At 32.7% G+C, this 20295-nt stretch overlaps 2 protein-coding genes across 6 annotated transcripts in view; both read right to left on the reverse strand.

Moving 5' to 3' along the window:
* The window catches only part of LOC18110678 (uncharacterized), a 38199-nt gene extending 19843 nt beyond the window's left edge, over positions 1–18356 (reverse strand). Inside the window, exons 1-8 of one of the 5 annotated variants that reach the window (XM_052445274.1) lie at positions 18224–18356; positions 17381–17966; positions 17131–17280; positions 16876–16998; positions 16583–16630; positions 14983–15779; positions 14386–14587; positions 3251–3437 (exon numbers count right to left, since the gene is read on the reverse strand). In XM_052445274.1, coding sequence (XP_052301234.1) covers positions 3251–3437; positions 14386–14587; positions 14983–15779; positions 16583–16630; positions 16876–16998; positions 17131–17280; positions 17381–17957 — 2084 coding nt within the window. In that variant the 5' untranslated portion in view covers positions 17958–17966; positions 18224–18356. Of the gene's footprint in view, positions 1–2708; positions 3640–13723; positions 14588–14982; positions 15780–16582; positions 16631–16875; positions 16999–17130; positions 17281–17380; positions 17967–18223 lie in introns of those variants that run through there. The other 4 variants (XM_052445277.1, XM_052445275.1, XM_052445276.1 and 1 more) reach the window with 4 other exon arrangements.
* LOC7485405 (uncharacterized) lies at positions 6713–8356 on the reverse strand. The gene is made up of 4 exons (XM_024581619.2): positions 8173–8356; positions 7414–7999; positions 7170–7319; positions 6713–7021 (listed from the first exon to the last, which is right to left on the reverse strand). The coding sequence occupies exons 2-4, from the start codon at positions 7988–7990 to the stop codon at positions 6837–6839; spliced, it is 912 nt and encodes a 303-aa protein (XP_024437387.2). The 5' UTR covers positions 7991–7999; positions 8173–8356; the 3' UTR covers positions 6713–6836.
* Positions 18357–20295: the final 1939 nt, after the last annotated feature.

Here is a 20295-nt window from a genome sequence, read left to right on the forward strand (position 1 = left end):
GACATATTGGAGAGGCTAACAACGGCAGGTCCATTCAGCCCACTTGACGGCTGCCTTAGTTAGTTTTCTCATGTATTAAGTTATGTCCACATTAATTTATATTAGTCCAAATGTACGGTCACAAAATATATTAAGATAAACTCATTGTAACATTGTTTTTACGTGTCAGTAAATGTATATTTTAGCCGGCTGGAACATTAAGGGCAATTGCCTCCAGTCATCATCTATTATATATGCTGTGTCTTCTATTATAGTATCAGAGCATCTAACTTATCTACATAATGGCCTCACTCAAGGTTGTTAAAATCATGATTTGACTCGTAAAATTATATGATTTTACGAGTTGATGTAGACTTTATGTGCTAAATCGTTCATAAAACTTGAAAATAGATAAAATCAGGTTAAAATCAGATAAAATTGTTAAAATCGGATGAAATCACATAAAATTGTTATTTCACCACCAATTTAACGATTTTACCCACATAAAGTAAAATTTCAATTGTTATTACAGGTGTAGACCGACTATTGGCATTTGATTGCAAAAAAATATTGTTATGTTTATCCATCGGTTCTGTGTCCATACAAAAATTTATTGTGCTCAATCTTGATTACTTAAAGAAGTAAAATAAGTACTTGAGTGATAGTGATTTTCTGGTAGCATTGGACATCAAGACAAATATATATATATAGTATAAGATAGTGAAAGGAGTTGTTTTCTAGCTTCATGGTAGATATAAAACTCTACCGAATTTTTTAGAATTTTTAGGTAAGAGATCAGTTGTACTGTAGGAAATATAACAATTATTATATATATTATATCTAAAATAAACTGTTTTACTATTTGTTTTTAAAATTTTAAAAGTACTACTTAATTAGATTAATTGAATATAACAATAACTATAAAACCTGGTATTTTTTGTATTTTAAAATATTTAATCAAAATAGAGGATTAAAATCAAGTTAGAACATGATACGTGCATTGATTTAATTGTATTAAATTTTTTTTTACTTAAAAATTCTGTTATTTATAATCACAGGAAGGTAGAATAAGGAGCAAAACATAATAGTTTTCATCGAGGTTTGAATTGGATATATAATTGTTTTTAAATAACTCTATTTTTTTATTTATACCTTATAAAGAGAATCATTCCAATTTACACGAAGATATATTGTGTACATGGTTCAACTATACTGATATTTATAGGTGAAAAGAAAAAATTCATTACAGTTGAAATTAATATAATTTTAAAAACTCCCAACCTTAATTCTAAGTACATACAATGAACAAATAACTATTTTATCAATAAAAATTAAATTAAAATAAAATAAATAGCATAATTTTAAAAAAATTTACGATTTTATGATTTGTTTTTATGATCCGAGTTTGTTTTATATTTTCCGTGCCGTGTTAAAATCGTGATTTTATTACCGAAAACATGGCATCCACTAGAAGTGTTTCAAAGCTGGTGCTACCGATTCCAATAATTGATATTATTTGCAGTTTACATCATCAAAACCAATTATCTTTTCCATTTTTCCTTTGTCTCTGGTCTCTGTTCCCTTTTCTTCGTTGCAGCAGCCGTGCTTTTATGGCTTCCTTTTTTTCTTCTTTCTGTTGTTGCCTTTTTTTCTACTTCTTCGGCTATCTTCTTATTAGCCAAAAGTTAATAAAATCTCGACTATTATCTAAAATCTCGACTACTTCTTCGTTTTTTTTTAGATAATAGTCGAGATTTTATTAATTTTTGGGAAGATAGCCAAAGAAGTCGGAAAAAGACAACAACAGAAAGAAGAACAAAAGAAGCCATAAAAGAACGGCTGCTGCAACGAAAAGAAAGGGAACAGAGACCAAACAAAGGAAAAAATGGTAAAAGTCAGCTGTGAGTTATTCTGTTATTCCAGAATTTGATCCCATCAGAGCTGATCCCTAGATTCATTCCGGTGTAAGAAAAAGTGTTTCTATCAATCTTCAACCATAAGGAAAGCCTGTGAAGAATCAAGTAGAAGCAACCCTGAAGATCTGGAGTGGCATCATTAAAGACTACATCATTCTGATGAAGCCACAGACTCCAAACAATACAAGTAAAGAAAAGTTGCCATGAATGTTTCCGAAATTTGCCTTGCACAATTGTAGACCATCGGTAACACATATCATCAACAGTTTTTGGGAAGCAGCCACTAATACCCCACCAAGATAGAGATTTCAACCATAACTTCCAAGCAAAAACACATTGCATGAAAAGATGGATTCAAGTTTCAATCCTTCTTTTATAGAACACACATCGAGCTTGCTGAAGTTAAAGCAAATCACGCTGAAATAGTGGTGTGTAATGGTTGTTATGGCTGGCTGAGGTGAAGGCTTTTGGTGGTGACTTGGAGGGTGGGGTTGTTGGTGATGGTGTTACTGGAGGTGTAGAAGTGGGAGGTGGGTTGATTATTTTGGTCTAAAGAGAGGGATGAAGCTTTGTATCAGTGAGAGTGGGTCTCACGATGCTTGCGAGTTAGGGAAGATGATGAAGAGGGTTGCCGTTTTGGGTTCTTACGGGTTGGTGCTGGTCTAAAGGAAAGAAGAAAAGGCAGCTGGCGGCTAGTTTTGCTTATTGGTCTAAAGGAAAGATTGTGAGCTGATGAATGTTCACAAAACACGAAAAAATTCTAATTCTAATTCATACACACATTAAATATTTATAATCCAGAACGACCACACATTAAACATTTATAATTTACATCCAATTTTATTACCATGTAACTGATTGAAGCAAGCTTGAAGGCCTGTAATCATACCATTCAAATACCAACCTGTGACAAACTATATATAATACATACTGGCTTCAAGGCCGTCATTCAAAACAGCACAACCACATAAATATCACGAAACTGAATCACAACACTACATGCAATAAAACACAATATATAATGATCTATGGTAGAGGTTCAAACCATCAAGAAAATGGAATAACCTCTATGCCAATTAAATCTCCCATATTAATCAACTCGACGGAGCTTCTTCTCCCGTGGTAGGCAAGGGGCAAGAAACGGTGGCAGAGCTTTAACGGTTATCCTGAGAATGTTGTATGTAGAGCCCATAAATGAGACGTACAGACGGAATTGCATTATTGCAAATACTAAGACTGGAAGGAATGCAGCAATGGAAAGGAGTAATGTTGTCAACTTTCTCTCTGACTGAATGAGTATCAAGATTGTGGCCCCAAAAGATAGCATGGTCGTTATCACAGCAAAGAAGAGGAAGGTGAAGCCAACAAGAAGTTTCCGAGGAAGAGAGAAGTGAAATTCTTGTAGCTCAAATGGAGAGGTCAACAAAGACAGAAATACCACAAGCGAAGTCAAGGAGCTTGCTAAGGAAAGAACATCCGAGACAGTGAAAACCAGAAAATAGGGAGAGTCGATGAAGTTGGGCGTGCCATTCTTATCAGAACCTCCGGGCACAGTATAGGCAGCAGCAAAGACAACAGTAGCAACAAGTGCAGCTACTGTGGAACAAGACTGAGTCGTTTCCTTGATCCATTTTTGTGCATTTGTCAGTTGGTCCTTGTGACTCTCTTCGAAGAGCTCCTTTGCAGTCTTGCATTCTTCGTTCCGAAGCGTGACATAATGAGAAGGAATTACCTTTTGCACTTGCTGGAGTAATCGGGAGATAAATATGATTGTTATATAAATGGAGTTTGTAAATAAAACAACGTATTATTTAATTGCGAATAATTTTTAATAATATTTAAGTAATTGGTTCGGGTGACAAGGAGAACTAGATCAGCCTGATATGTCTTGATTAGTTGACATGTCTACGTTTCGTTAGCATTAAAATCGATTTTTTTCAGTTTAACGGTTTTTCTATGACCTTAACTGGATTGGGTAATTTGATTGAAACAAATGTTTTTATAGGTTTGGTGCTCTAATACACTATACGGATAATCCTGTACCAAGTCCATGAATAATTTTTATCAGGAGGTAAAGACAAAGGGATGAAAAGGTCTCACCTCAAACCATTGCAACTCCTCCTGAAGTTTAAGTGCAGGCCCAGGCTTGGTTCCTCCTCTGTAATGCTCCATATCTGCAACATGGTGCAACAATGTGTTGCCCTTCTTATCAACAACTCGATGCAGTCTAGCCAATGGTATTTTCTGATGCTTCACAAGACTGAAGATGTTTTTCTGGCGATGCTTGACGGCCACATCCAAAATGCTCTGCCCCTCCTCATTGAGATGCTCAACAGCGTGGGGATATTGATTTATTATCTCCCACACAATCTCTTCTATTCCATTTATAGTTGCAATAAACAATGGGATATGCTCCTTCCTAGTTAATGACGAGTTCGTTTCATTGAGCAGCACAATAGCATCGGGATATTTTTTCATTATCTCCAACACAATTTCTTCTTTTCCATTTTTGGTTGCAATAAACAATGGGATCTTCTCCTTCAATGATGAGTTCGTTTCAGAAGTTTCTGTTGTATAATGACGTTGGATTTCTTCTGTTTCTTTTCCTTTGCTATTGAGTTCAGAGAACTGGTTTTCGCCCTTCGTATATTCTTTGGCACCCAGTCCTTCCTTTGTTATGCTGACTTTTTTCAATGACTCATCGTTCTCTATTAGGATTTCGGCGAGTCTCAAAGCAAATACATGCTTTTTTTTCTGGTTCCAGAATCCATCTAGCCAACATCGTACTTCATGTTCATGCGAAGGGGAATGAAATTAAAAATGGATGAGAGGTAGGCGCCATTTTTAAGAAACAGAAAGAAATGTTAACAATGATAGTAGAAGGATGAACAAAAAATATCATGATTGTAGAAAAAAAAACAACACCAACATAATTAAAATAGAAATCGTACGTAGCTAGAAGAAATGAATCTAAATCGTGCAACCATAAAAGCGAGCCTGAAAATTGTAGAAAACAAAACAACAACAACATAATTAAAGCGAGTTTGATATTTACAGAGAGTTTATCTAGTTCTTTAGGAAGAAATGACTCCCATGAATTATTTGCATAAGTATTTAAAAACAGGATGTGAACCAAAACCTCTTGTTAAGTTAATGAGGATGTAACATCGAATCCCCTTTTTTTCCAAGTTCAAGCATAAGGATTATTCAAGTAAAAAAAAAACATTTCAATGTAGAAATTAAATGCACCTTTTTAAATAACAATGAGATGGTGCTCAATCGGTGTTAGAACCACCAGTCCTAAGTAAATAATATGAGTGATGCATAAAGTTGAGAAATAACCACCCACTGCAAAACTTGAGTCTTTTGAATGAAATATAGAAATAATTATCAAAATCCAATGTAGTAGGGGAGCCAGTAAGGACTTAATGGTCCAGTGAAGATCACGAAATTCAAAGGCAAGTTACAATTACAAAGCAATTTAGTTTTGAAATATACACTGTCTTTTGCTGAAATTGTTAAGTTAATTGAAAAATTGAGTGTTAGGATTCGAATCGGTAATCATTTTTTATTAAAATGATATTTGTTTTTTTATTTTAAAAGTATTTTTTATAATTTTTTTATTTGCTTAAAATTAAATATTTTTTGATATTTTTAGATCATTTTGATGTATTAATATAAAAAAATTAAAAAAAATATTATTTCAATTGATTTTAAAAAAAATACTTTAAAAAACAACTACTATCACAATATCAAACAAAATCTAAATTTCTAATATAGGAAGCTAGAATTCAAATTCATAATTGTCTATTATTAAAGTTATAATATTATTTAAAAAAATATTTCAATAAAAAAAATTTAAGTTACTAAGTAATACTTATAAGAGAACAACAACAAAAGGTGGTTGTATCTCTACTCACGTCATAATATTAAACTCTGCAACGTGATAGATTATTACTTATCATTTTTTACGCCGCAAACTGGAAATACAACACTTTTAAAATTTGGAGGAAGGAACATAGCAAGTCAAAGTTTGTAGGATTTAGAAATTGGGAGTAACTACTCTGTTTGTTGTTGTGTGGTCCCGCACCATGTGATGGGGGGACCACCACATTAATTAAGGAGGCAGCTGGCTGCCTCTTTGGTTTAAATTAAATGAAACGGTTACTGTAGAGGCAGTAGCAAAATTTGAGAAGAGAGGAGAAGAAAACCGAGAGAAAGAAAGAAGAGGAGGCAGCAGAGCAGCCTGCGTTGTTTCTTCGATTTCCAGTTCGTTCACCGTTGGATCGGGCTGAGATTTTGACAGCAGCTTCTAGACACGTTCCTCTTCATTCTGAACGGTTGGATTGAAGATTGGTGGTGTGGAAGCTGGCCGTTTTGACAGAAAACGGGGCTGTCAGTATTGTGAGTTTTTCTCAAATAATTCTTCTTTAATCTTGTTGTAATCCGAGAATAAGTTGTTCTTGATGATATATATGTTGTAGCCCTTAGTTGAATCTGAGGAAGAACAATTGTGAACCCATTATTTGTGATAGTGGAAGTTTTTAGGTGGACTCCGGTCCCGTGGTTTTTCCCGTATCGGGTTTTCCACGTAAAAATCTTGGTGTTGATTTGTGTGATTATTTGCATTATATTTGTTCATTGTTTGATTCTGTTTTTTACTGCACAAAGAGGGAAAAAAAGATTGGGACTTGTGAATTGTGAATTGTATTCCGCTGAATTGATCCGGTTAGTTGTCCCTAGTTTTCCCAACATTTGTGTAGCTCAGGTCCATTAAATCTTCCTGAGAGAGAGAGAGAGAGAGAGACTCAATCATATTCAAACTAACATTGGCTATCGGATTCAAATATTTGTTCGAGCCATGAAATTTTAATATCGATATACAAAGGTAGCTCAATATATATATAATACCACCTAGCCTTGAAACCAAAAGAACAGGCCTCAATTGTGTCCAATACCTTTAGGGACCTTTAAATATTTGAGTATGCCGCCTCTTTGATTCCTCTCCGAGCCGCTCCCCAGATCTTCAGAGTTCCTCCCTTGACCGCTCTCAAGATCTCTTTTTCTTTCCTCGAGCCAAGTTTCTACCTGTGATTTTACCTCGTGGTGACGTTTAACAGGAAGGCCTGCAACATAATATAGAGTTCAATTTGTATGTGTGTGTGCATACACATATATACATATAAGAGTGTGTGTGTGTGTGTCCATGGTATACAGACAAGAAATATGTAGGCAATATTGTAAGGTCTAATAACGTGGTTAGTTTAGGCATACAGCAGTAGATGAGTCTTCCACATATGCCCATGGGAAATCCACTCTCAAAAGCGGTTGGCATTTGGGCTAGAAGTTGAAGAGCAGTTACGCCGTCTTTGTCCTTCAACTTGTGGAGCGAGTCATCCAGTTCTAGCAACAGTAAAGCTGTTTCTGCATTCATGAAATTAGGCATGGAAGAATTATACGATATCTTATATATGTATACTTTTAAATTCGATAATTAGACAAAGAGAGAAATTGTTACCAAAGTGTTGCCCTCTGATAGCATTGCTAAGGATGGACAGGTCATCTTTCGTTCGCTTGATGTGAATTGATAACAGGTGACCATTATCATCCACGCATTGTTGTGGTTTGGAACGGATTAAAAACTCCACTATTTCTGCCTCAGCAAATCCAGCGGCTGTAAACAATGGGGTTTCACCGTAGTTATTTGTTTCCTTAAGGAGGTCTTCACAATTACTATCTACCAAGAGTCTTACAGCCTCATAATTCCCGTAGATGGTTGCCTCGTGAAGAACCGTATTTCCAAATTTGTTTTTTCTCTTGAGAAATTCAATCTCAGGTAGAATGGACCCTGTCACAGTTACAAGGGATTCTGTCTCATTAGGTACAAGGAATTCCATATCATTCACGATTTCAAGTAAATCTTTAAGTGGTTGCTCTTGTTTGCTGTACACAGCCAAATGAAGTGCAGTATCCTCAGAGAGCGTAACTGGGAAGGGCACATGTAGGACACGTTCCCGATAATGGTGAAGCATGCTTTTCCAATTTCCACTCATGGCTGCTCTATAAGGTATCCCTATTATAGGAAGAGAACCCATATTTTCTCTCTACAAAAAATTACGTAAGTGACTACTGTTAATAAACAATCTCAACTCAAAGCTAAATAAGGTGAAATCCTAAAAATAAATTTATATTATATAACTCATAATACGGATCATTAATATAATGGAAAACAAAATTAGGAAGTGAGCACTCAAGGAGAACTGTAAGTATGTCATACCTTTTAGTAATGGAAATGATCGAAATGCTCCTCCACCTACTTCTTGGTAAAATCAATGTCAACAAGAAAACTTATTTCCGGAGAGATGACTACAAAGAAACAACCTAGCTCGCAGTTTTTCTGAATTAAGTCGTTTGAGAACCCTATATATACAATCCATTAATTCCTTTTTCAGAAGAAAAAAAAAAGTAAATTAGGATCTGTGTGTTGCTTGTTTGGTTTATATAGTGAAACTATTATGAGAATATAATAAAGATATGTTGATTCTCCTTTCGCTTAAAATAATTTTAAATTTAAATTTTATAAATAATTTTATATCTAACTTTCTAACATTCCATACTATCAGCACCCATCTAAGCTTATTATTTATTTTAAATAATTAAATAATACTTTGTATCGATCTCTTAAAATACACTTTTCTTTTTTGGTGAATTCTTGCTGATGAGCTCCTCCTTTGTAGGGATATTTTCTTCCATATTAATACTTTAATCAATCCGTTTCCAGAAGTATATATTAGCTTAAGAACTTGTTTAAATGATCATTATAATTAAAAATAAATTTATTAAGATTTGATTTTGGTCAGATTTGTTTTTCTTAGTTTCAGTATAAGTGAAAAATGTATTGCATTTGTTAAACCATAATATTAATTGCAGCTTGAAATCAAGATTAACATTCTTGCTTCTAATTATTTAATCATCAAGTTCTCATAACATATTAAATTAAATTATTGAAATGGGGTCATTAAAAAAGACTTCAATTTTTATAATGTATAGTCCATTCAATATTTTTTATATTCTCTCAATTGAAATTAGTTATCTTATATTTTTTATAATATTTTTCTTTCTTAGTTCTTTATAATTTTAGCATTTGTTAAACCATAATATTACTGGTTTTCCCTTTTCCTTTTGGAACAATCCTACTTTAATTGTTCTCATTTGCTTTTCCGTACATAGTTACAATGATTACACTACAACTTTAAAGAAGCAAAGAATATAAAATTTATTACTGGTTTCCCCTTTTGCTTTTGGAATATAGTCCTACTTTAATTGTTCTCATTTGCTTTCTCGTACATAGTTATAATTATTACACTACAACTTTAAATTAGAAGCATAGAATATAAAATGTGTTTCACGTTCATGACAAAGTGTCCTTGAAATCTATTTTTCCAACAAGCCATAGCGAGTTAGCGACATCATTTCCTTCTGCTTGGAGTATAGAGTGCAGTGGAAACGATCACCGACCCGCAACTTTACATGATCTAAGTTATATTTAAATTTTATGTTAAAATGTTTGTTATGAATTTTGTGAAATTTAATATATTTTTTAAATTATAAATTAGATAAAGCTGAACTTTGGTCGGAAAATACATGAAAATATATTGTAGTCAATTTTCAGGTCAAATAAAGTTTGGAAACATAATATTTCAGAGAGTCAAAGTTAGCAGATAAATCTTGTTAAATATATCAAACTAGACCTTCGTGTGCTATTTGTGACATATCTAGAACTATGGGTGGAATTTTGCTGCAATTAAAGTTGGGTTGAAAACTAAACATTGAAAGCTTTCCAACCATATATTATAGGCATAATAATTTATCCAGAAAAAAAAAAACGACATGTTTGAAATTAAAACTCAAATATATCAAAAATATGCAAAAATTTGAGATTCAAAAAAATTTTATTCTATTTTTTTTAATTTTAAATAATTATTTTTAATTTGAATTTTTTCTAACACATTAACTTTATTTCATTATTGAATTTATGTTAGTTAATTACTAATTTAAACTCATTAGCTTTTAACCCAAAAGGTGTCCATTAGGATTTATTGTGATGGAACAACCATGTTGTCACCAGGTTCATGTGTAGTTCCTACAATTCAGTGATTCCCCTGTATTGAAAAGTTTTGTTCTGAAATTTTTTATTTATCTATGTCTTTAATTTATTGATTCATACTAATTATCTCTCTCATTTTATTTAGATCACTCATTGATTATAATATTGTTGACTCATTTTATTTGATTTTAATGTAATTTAATTTATTGACTGGAATTGTCAATATATAATTAGTTAAAAAATATCACTTATAATTTTATGGTTTTACGATTCAAGTTTATATTATGTTTTCGTGTCGTGTCAAAAATATATTTTTGACAATCTTGATCTCAATAGTTACAAAAATTAAAAAATATATATTATATTATATATATATATATATATATATATATATATATATATATATATATTTTACAATAGTTAGAAATATTAAAAAAAAAGACTCATTTAAACAAAAACAAATTATACCATTTCTATTCTTGCCTCTATTTTTATTTTCTTCCATTCTACATATAATTTTAATTCTAAAATAATAAATTAAATTAAAATTTATAATATTAATAAATTGGATCTTAGTATTTTTTTTTAAGGGACATTTAGCTATTGTTTTATCTTATATTTGACATCATTAAATTATTTATTTGTTTTGAGAAACTCTTCCTATTAAAGAAAACCTCTGTCAAAAGATAGCATTTTTTTTATGTGTCTATATTTTTTATATTTTTCTCTTTTAAATATTTGTCGTATTTTTATTAAAAATATATAATAATATTACAATTCACATTACACATTACGTAAATAAGTATCAAACTAGATATGCAAAATATTTAAAGAGGTTGGAAAAATCATGAGTTTTAAAGGGTCAAATTGTGTGCCTTTTTTTGGAATTTGGGTTTCATTGAATCTGTAGCTTTATTGATTGAAAATTTATTATTGTCATAACCTAATTTTTATTTTTAAAATAAATAATATATATAAAAAATATATAAAAATAAAAATGAATGAAAAAAATAATTTGGGAATTGAGTTAAGATAATAAGAATGAAATTATAAATTTAGGGGTCATTTTAGTCAAAAATTAGAAGAATTAATAAGTTTATGGACTTAATTAAAATTTGATTTATTTAATTAATGCAATCAAAGGTTTAATTGAATAAATATCAAAATTTATGGCTGATTTGGGTCGAAAATGCAAGAAATTAAAGTCCAAGAACCAAAGTGCATAGGTATTGATACCATAGGAGAGTTAATTGATTTTTCCAGGGGTAATTTTGAAAGGTTTAAAAGTTGAAGACTTTTAATTAAACTTTGATTTATTTAATTAATACAATCAAGGGCTTAATTGAAAAAATACCAAAGTTTGGGGCTGATTTGGATTGAAAATGCAAGAAATTAAAGTTCAAGGACCAAAGTGCATAGGTAGTGATACCATAGGGGGTTAATTGATTTTTTCAGGGGTAATTTTGAAAGAATTAAAAGTTGAAGAGCCAATGAAGCTTAATTGATTAAATTGGAAACCAAGGACTGTTTGGTAAATGGCTCTGAAATACAGGGGTTCAATTGCAATTGATCCAGGGTAAAATTAAAAACAAAAAGATTTCCGTGAGTACCCAATTGCTAAATGTCAAACGTTTAGGGGCAAATTGGAAATCTGCATTTCAGGTAAAAACGGCGCCGTTTCAAAACAAACCATTCATCTCCTTCGTCCCACCGATTCAGCGGAAACTACAGCACATCGTGGGTCACGTCTCAGCTGCCCACGATATCTCTCGCCTACAAGAAAAAGGCAACAAGCAGGAGGGGGAAGAGAGAACGAGCAGGGGGAAGGAAGCAAACACAGAGAGGACAGAACACAGGGGAACAGAACGAACAGGAGGACAGAGAGAGAGAAAGGGAAAGAAGACAGATACAAACGAAGAACGAATACAGAGAAAGTGAACGAAAACAGAGAGAGACATGGAAGGAGAAAAAAACCAGAGAAGAAGATCAAGAACAGAGAGATAAAGAGAACCCAGGAGAACACAAAATAAACGAAGAAAGATTTCTGGGCTTTCTTCCAGGACTCCAGGAAAGGAATGTCTGTCGTCTCCTAAACAACAGATCACCTAACCACCCAAAAACAAAGGAAACAGAGACGGACACATACAGAGACAGAGAGAATAAGAAAAGCAAAAAGAAACCAAGCAAAGAAAAGCAAGACCAGAAGAGAAGCACAAAAAAAAAAAAGCAGAGGAGAAGAAAGTAGCTTTGGCTAGCCAGAACACCTTCGCCACCATCTCGTTCCCAAGCGTTCCAGCACCAGGTAAGCTGCGTTTTCCCTCCCCTTACATTTTAGAGTATGTTTGGTATTGCGGTAGCTGTTATAGTTGTGGTTTGAAAAAAATTGTTTGGTTAAAACTGTGGTTCAAATTGAGGTTGAAGAAAAAATAATTTAATGTGTTTGGTTAAAAATGCTTTTAAAATTGAGGTTATAAAATAATTTTAAAAAATATATATTAATATTGATAATTTTTAATTTAAATATTATGAATTTAAATATTGCTATTACATCATGAAATAAATCATACTTAATATAAAATATTTTTTATTATTCCATGAAAGCATCTACAATTCCATTATGTACGAAATACATCTGATAAGAATTACAGTTTCCATAATTATTTTAGCGTATAATAAAATTAGATAAAATATTATCAGGTATAAAATTCAGTCTAAACTAATTTAAAAAAAATATTAAAAAAATTATCACATACTAAAAAAAAATAAAAAAAAATAAAAATTCAGTGCAAGTGAACAGTGCAAGAAATTGCACTGTTCACTATTTTTAAGTGAACAGTGCAATTTCTTGCACTGTTCACATGAACAGTGTACCGATGTACACTGTTCATGTTAATTGCACTGTTCAATGAACAGTGCAATTAACATGAACAGTGCAAGAAAAGCAGGAAAAAATTGCTTGCCAAAACCGCAGGTGAAATGCCAAATTTTCGTGGGTCCCATGGCTAAAACACAATTGCTGAAAATAACCAAACATCATGCTATTGCGTTTGATAAAAAAAGCAGAAGCTAACGCAGAGCCAAACACTATCTTAATTACCTTGTTGCTGTTCACGCACGCCTGCAGATTAAAAAAAAAACCGGGTTACTGGCTTGGGCCAGTAACCGGTTAGCCTGCTGGATCCAGCCCATATGAGTCTTGCCACCCATATAATCTAAGTATTCATCAATAGTGCCGTAGAATACAATAAATAGTCCCCTCAAGCTGATTGGGAAAACAAACTTGTACGTGATTGAGAAAATCAAAGAGAGATATCCATTCATAATAATAACCATAAACTTACACCCAATTTTATTACAAGTAACCGATTGAAGCAACATTTTAGTCTTAACTTCGTTAAGTTAAATACCAACCTATTACACACTATATATAAGACATATTCCTATATACAAGACATTAATTTATATTAAAGAAACATCTTAACCAAATAATTTAAATTGTTAAGTGAGGTTCTAACATATGATTTATATTATTTTATAATACATCCCCTCAAGTGAAAAAAAATTTATATAGACCTAAAACTTGTAAAATCCATATTATTATATGATTAATTTTTATCAAATAAATAAAGATTATAAAATTTTTGTGATCGCTTGATAATCAAAACTCTGATATCATATAAAAGAATTATCTCAATACAATAATTTAAATTATTAGAAAAAATTTTAAAATATAATTTATATTATTTTTTAACATAAAATTATTGAAGAGAGCACAACTTAATAAATATCACGAAATTGAACAACCAAACATTCTGTAACACTCCATATATAGTGATTATAGTGGTAGAGGTTCAAAATTCAAACCAACTATAACAAGGAAAAACCTGGATGCCACTTTAGTCTCCAATATTAATCAAGTCGAGCTTTATTCCTTTTTCTTAAGACCGAGCATTTTCCCCCACCGTAGGCAAGGGACGTAAAACGGTGTTCGAGCTTTCCTGGTTTTCTTGAGAATGTTGAATGTAGAGCCCATAAATGAGACGTACAGATGAAATTGCATTATTGCAAATACTAAGACTGGAAGGAATGCAGCAATGGAAAGGAGTAATGTTGTCAACTTTTTCTCTGACTGAATAAGTATCAAGATTGTGGCCCCAAAAGATAGCATGGTCGTTATCACAGCAAAGAAGAGGAATGTGAAGCCAGCAAGAAGTTTCCGAGGAAGAGAGAAGTGAAATTCTTGTTGCTCAAATGGAGAGGTCAATAAAGACAGAAATACCACAAGCGAAGTCAAGGAGCTTGCTAAGGAAAGAACATCCGAGACAGTGAAAACCAGAAAATAGGGAGAGTTGATGAAGTTGGGCTTGCCATTCTCATCAGAACCTCCGGGCACAGTATAGGCAGCTGCAAAGACAACAGTAGCAACAAGTGCAGCTACTGTGGAACAAGACTGAGTCGTTTCCTTGATCCATTTTTGTGCATTTTCCAGTTGGTCCTTGTGACTCTCTTTGAAGAGCTCGTCTGCAGTCTTGCCTTCATCGTTCCGAAGCGTGACATAATGAGAAGGAATTACCTCGCGCACTTGCTGCAATAATCGGGAGATAAATATGACTGTTATACACACACACACACACACACACACACACGTATTACAGAAATGCTATTACTAGTGCAGATAATTTTTAATTGCGAATAATATTTAAATTTTTCCCTAAGTAGTTGGTTCAGCCTGATGTCTTACGTAGGTTCGAGTTTTGTTATCGCTTTTGGAGAGGTGACATCTCTACGTTTCATTAGCATTCAAATTGAATTTTTTTACAGTTTAACGGTTTTTTTATGACCTTAATTGGATTGGATAATATGGTTGAAACATATTTTTTAACAGGATTTGTGCTCTTATACACCAAATGGATAATCCTGTATCAAGTCTATGAATAAATTTTATCCGGAGGTAAAGACAAAGGGATAAAAAGGGCTCACCTCAAACCATTGCAACTCCTCCTGAAGTTTAAGTGCAGGCCCAGGCTTGGTTCCTCCTCTGTAATGCTCCATATCTGCAACATGGTGCAACAATGTGTTGCCCTTCTTATCAATAACTCGTTGCAGTCTAGCCAATGGTATTCTCTGTTGCTTCACAAGATTGAAGATCCTTTTCTGGCGATGTATGACGGCCACATCCAAAATGCTCTGACCCTTGTCATTGAGCTTCTCAACAGCATGGGGATATAGTTTTATTATCTCCCACACAATCTCTTCTATTCCATTTCTAGTTGCAATCAACAATGGGATCTGCTCCTCCCTAGTTAATGGTGAGTTCGTGACATTGAGCTGCTTAATAGCATGGGGATATTGTTTTATTATCCCCCGCACAATCTCTTCTATTCCATTTCCAGTTGCAAGAAACAATGAGATCTGCTCATTGCTAGTTAATGATGAGTTCGTTACAGAAGGTTGTGCTGCTGGATGCTGGACTTCTTCTATTTCTTTTGCTTTGCTAGTGATTTCAGAAGTTTGCCGCAAATAAGAGAACTCGTTCTCTCCCTTTTTATTTTTTCCCCCGCCCATTCCCTGCTCTTCTTCTTTTCCTTTTTTTTGGTCTCCTTGCTTAACTAGTGATGAGGGTGGATCAGTTTGTTTTTCTTCTTGTCCTTCCTCTGTTTTGCTGACGCTCTTCCATGACTTATCTTCCTTTATTAGTATTTTCGCGAGTCTCAAAGCAAATACATGATTTATTTTCTGGTTCCAGAATCTTTCTAGCCTAACTGGCCAAAATCCGACTTCATGATCATGCGAAAGGGAACGAAATTAAACATGGATGAGAGCTAGCCATTTTTATGAAGTAGAAAGTAATGTTCATAATGATAATAAAATGTGAAAAGATAGAGACATGCTAAAATTAGTTGAAGCACAATTAATTATCATATAGAAAACAAAACGACAGCAACATCTAAATCCCATTTGTCAAGCCTAAGGATTATACAAGTAAGAAAAATCATTTCAATGTAAAAATTTAAACCATTAAATCAGATTTAATTTCATGAATTGTTTTATTTTAACTCACCAATACACTTTCGTACGTAAGCGATAATGAGATCTAGCTCAATTAGTATTAGAACCACTAATCTCGCATAAATAAATAATATGAGTGATATATAAAGTTAAGAATAAATCATCCACCATGAAATTTAAATCTTTTAAATGAAATATAAAAATAATTATCAAGTTATCAATCTAGTGAAGATCATAAAATCCAATTCGAATCACAAACCTCAAAAATAGGTTGCAATTCGAGTCAGAACCACCAATCTCACATTATACAAGACTTGACTCTTTTGAATCAAAGTCAATTATCTTTAAGAAAGTCCTTTAATTTTTTTAACTGTTTTTTATATATTGAGATTTTTAATTAAATTGAAAAAAAAAATGCTTGGATGATAGAATTTAAACTCATGATTGTTTATCATTTAAATTATGATATTATGTTTAAAACTATTTTAATAGAAAATTTAAGCTATTAAGTATAACAAAAGGTCACATGAAAAATAAACATATAAAAAGAGAGGGTTTGAAGAAACAGTACCTTGAGGCAAAAATCTGCAACGTAATAGATTACTTATCATTTTTGACTCTGCAGACGGGAAATATAACACTTGTAAAATTTGGAGGAAGGAACATAACAAGTCAAAGTTTGTTGGATTTAAATCTTCCTTTGAAAAAAACAAGAAGAAAGAAAGCGAACAGAGACTGGCTACATGATTCAAATATTTGGTCAAGCCATGAAATTGAAAATTCTTATGATTCCTGATGAATTTCAACATGAATGAAATGTATTCAAAATTCAAAATTGAGAAGTACAGAGATTGTGTCCAATACCTTTGGGGACCTTTAAATAGTTGACTAGGTTGCTGCCCAGAGTACCGCTCTCAAGATCTTTCATTGCCCTGCACCAAGGTTGTACCTGTGATTTTACCTCGTGATGACGTATAACAGGAAGGCCTGCAACATAATTTAGAGTTCAAATTAATTATATATATGTATATGTATTTGTATATGTCCATGGTAGTCGATCAAGAAATATGCATGTAGGCAATATTGCAAGGTCTAATAATGTGGTTGGAGTAGGCATACAACAGTAGATGAGTCTTTCAAATATGCCCATGGGATATCCACTCTCAAAACCAGTTGGCATTTCGGCTAGAAGTTGCAGAGCCGTTCTGCCCATTTTGTCCTCCAAGCCGTGGAGCGATTCATCCAGTTCTAGCAACAGTAAAGCTGTTTCTGCATTCATGAAATTAGGAATAGAAAAATTATACAATGTCTTATATATGTGTATACTTTTTAAAATTGAGAATTATATAAAGAGAGGAATAATTATTACCAAAGTGTTGCCCTATGATAGCAGCGCCGAGGATGGACAGGCCATCCTTCGATCGCTGGTGGAGGATGGACTGGCCATCCTTCGATCTCTGGCGGTGAATTGATAATATGCGGCCATCAGAATCCACGCATTCTTCTGGTTTGGTCGCTATTAAAAACTCCACTATTTCTGCCTCACCAAATGCAGCAGCTGTAAACAATGGGGTTTCACCGTACTTATTAGTAATGGAAATTAGGTATGGATAACGATCAACCAATAGTCTTACAGCCTCAGAATTCCCATAGATGGTTGCCTCGTGAAGAACCGTATTTCCAAATTTGTTTAGTGACTCGGTTAAAAAGAATTCTCTTCCCTCCATGATTGCAAGTAATTCTTTAAGTGGTTGCTCATCGTTGCTGTGAACAGCTAGATGTAATCCAGTATCTAAAGAGAGAGTAACTGGAGAGAACAAATACTGTAAATTTTCCTTATAGTAATCAACCATGTTTTCCCAATCTCCATTCATGGCTGCTATATAAGGTCTCTCCTGTATCATCTCAGAATCCATATTAGCTCTTCTTCCAAGAAAAGAATCCATATTTGCTCTCTACATAAAATTATGTAAGTAACCATTGTTAATGAACAATCTCAACTCAAAGCTAATTAAATTGTTGGGTGAAATCATGTTTAGTACTGTTATGTTTTGTAGTGTACATGTCTACATGATACTTTGTTGTTTTCTTTCTCTCTTTGTATAGTCACTATTTTACTGGCTATAAGAGATATTAATGAAGTTGTCGACTTGGAAAACAAAATTAGGAAGAAAGCAGTAAGCACTGAAAGAGAACTGTAAGTATATCATACCTTTTAGTAATGGAAATGGTCGAAATGCTCCTCTACCTAGCTCTTGCTAAAATCAATGTCAACAAGAAAACTTGTTTTCGGAGAGATGACAATAAAGACACAACCTAGCTTGTAGTTTGAGAACCCTTTATATATATACAATCCTTTAAAGAACAGTTCCATGTTAAAAAGAAAAAGGTAAAAGAGGATCTGTGTGTTGCTTGTTCAGTTTATAAAGTGAAACTATTATGAGAATATAATTAATGAAGCTAAAGTTCTATTTACTTCTTTTATAAAAATATAACAATGATGGAATCTAATATATTAATTTCTAATAAATCCCTCTTTACTTTATTTGCTTAGTCATTAAAAAACTTAAGCCTTGTAAAGTTTTATATTAAATTAAATAGCTGAAAAATTCAAGTCTTGTAATGTGTGGTCCATTCAATATTTTTTTATATTTTTTTATATTGTTATATTTACTCAATATAGGATATGATTGCTAACATATGAGACTCTAAAAATTATATGATTTTATATGATTCACATTCTTGCTTCTAAAATAGGCAAGCAAAAAAGAAGAAGTAAATTATTACTGGTTTCCCCTTTTTCCTTTTGGAATAATTCTACTTTAATTGTTCTCAACTGCAGCAACAAGAAAGGTTACATTGGAGGATAAGACAGAAACAGAAAAAGATATGCTACACACTCTCCATTTGTTAATAGATCCATGCAAGTATGTATAAAACTAGGTTTAAAGAATTGAATCCAAGATGCGGCCTTTTGAAATAAACAACAAAAAATCAGGGATGATTGCTTCATCTTCATATAAGAATTAGCTTTAGTATGCCAAATTATAATCCTTGCCATACCTTTCGTTTGAACTTTCCTTTGATCAATCCTTTCCACTAATGAAACAAATCATCCAATAAACTATTTGTTCCAGATTTTCCAAGACATTTAATAATGAAAACGGATGTGATCTGTAGTTTCTGACCTGGAAATACAAAATGAATATAAATATTCCTGCATTATGATAAAATACTTTTAATTAAAAAAGGTTGGGTGCAAAACTTATTTTCTATAGCTAATCATTATCTTAACTAAAAAACTTAAGTTTTTATATATATAATTTATATCAACTTTTAAAAAACTATCAGCACACATCTTACTTTTCTATTTCTTTTTAAATAATTAAATAATACTTTGTATTGATCTCTTAAAATGCACCTTTTTCTTTTCGGTGACTTCTAGCTCGGATGAGCTCCTCCTTTATAGGGATATTTTCTTAATAGTAATTTAAAAATTACTCTGCTTTTTGTAGCTTAAGAACTTGTTTGATTGATCACTATAAAAATAAATATATTAAGATTAGACTTATGTCGGAATTTTTTTCTTAGTTCAGTAAGTTAGTAAATCTTATATATATATATATATATATATATATATAAAGAGCAATGTATCTTTAGATACTATGTACATTGAAAAGAACAAAAATAAAGCTCCATCCATGTGACTTGGAGTGCAGGGCAAAGCAAAGGCATGTGGTCCAGCATAAATGGGTGTCTTTGTCTCCCCCACGGCCTCTCTCCTTCCTTTCCTCCACCTATTTTGTGGCGCCATGGGTGCTAGAATCCACCTTTCATTTTGCCCTACCATAAACATAATTACTTGTCTTTGACTCCTGTTTTTATGCTGGGTTTTCCATCTTTCCTTCCTTTTTCTTTTTGCTAGCATGTTTAGGATGGAGAGGATGTCCTCCGTTAAACTCTCCGGCGAGAAAATCAAACCCATGCATAAATAAAAATGGAAGCACTAAATCAACAGTGTTGTCTCGTCCGAAATAGATGCCACAGTCCAAGCAGCAAGAGGATAAAAATGATTCTCAGGCAGTCCTTGCTAGTCCAATCTTCCCTTTTCCGTTTAGAGTGGTAAATTATGTTTCGCAACAAAATGAAAGCATTCTTTTCTCCACTTTTGCCATCTTCGGTTATTCTCTTAATAGTGTCGAAAAATATTTTAATCTCGTGAAAAAAATATATTTTCACAATACTAAACTATAATATTCAATAATATTATTATAATTGTTGTCA

Source organism: Populus trichocarpa, chromosome 11, assembly GCF_000002775.5.
Source record: "Populus trichocarpa isolate Nisqually-1 chromosome 11, P.trichocarpa_v4.1, whole genome shotgun sequence".
Lineage (NCBI taxonomy): Eukaryota > Viridiplantae > Streptophyta > Magnoliopsida > Malpighiales > Salicaceae > Populus > Populus trichocarpa.

Bases quoted from the DNA above. Each gene is read 5' to 3' on its own strand.
- LOC7485405 (XM_024581619.2), bottom strand. From the start codon at position 7,990: ATGGGTTCTCTTCCTATAATAGGGATACCTTATAGAGCAGCCATGAGT. The intron at 7,320-7,413 runs GTAACAATTTCT...TCATGAATGCAG, and splicing joins TATCAGAGGGCAACACTTTG to AAACAGCTTTACTGTTGCTA. The intron at 7,022-7,169 runs GTATGCCTAAAC...ATTATGTTGCAG, and splicing joins TGGAAGACTCATCTACTGCT to GCCTTCCTGTTAAACGTCAC.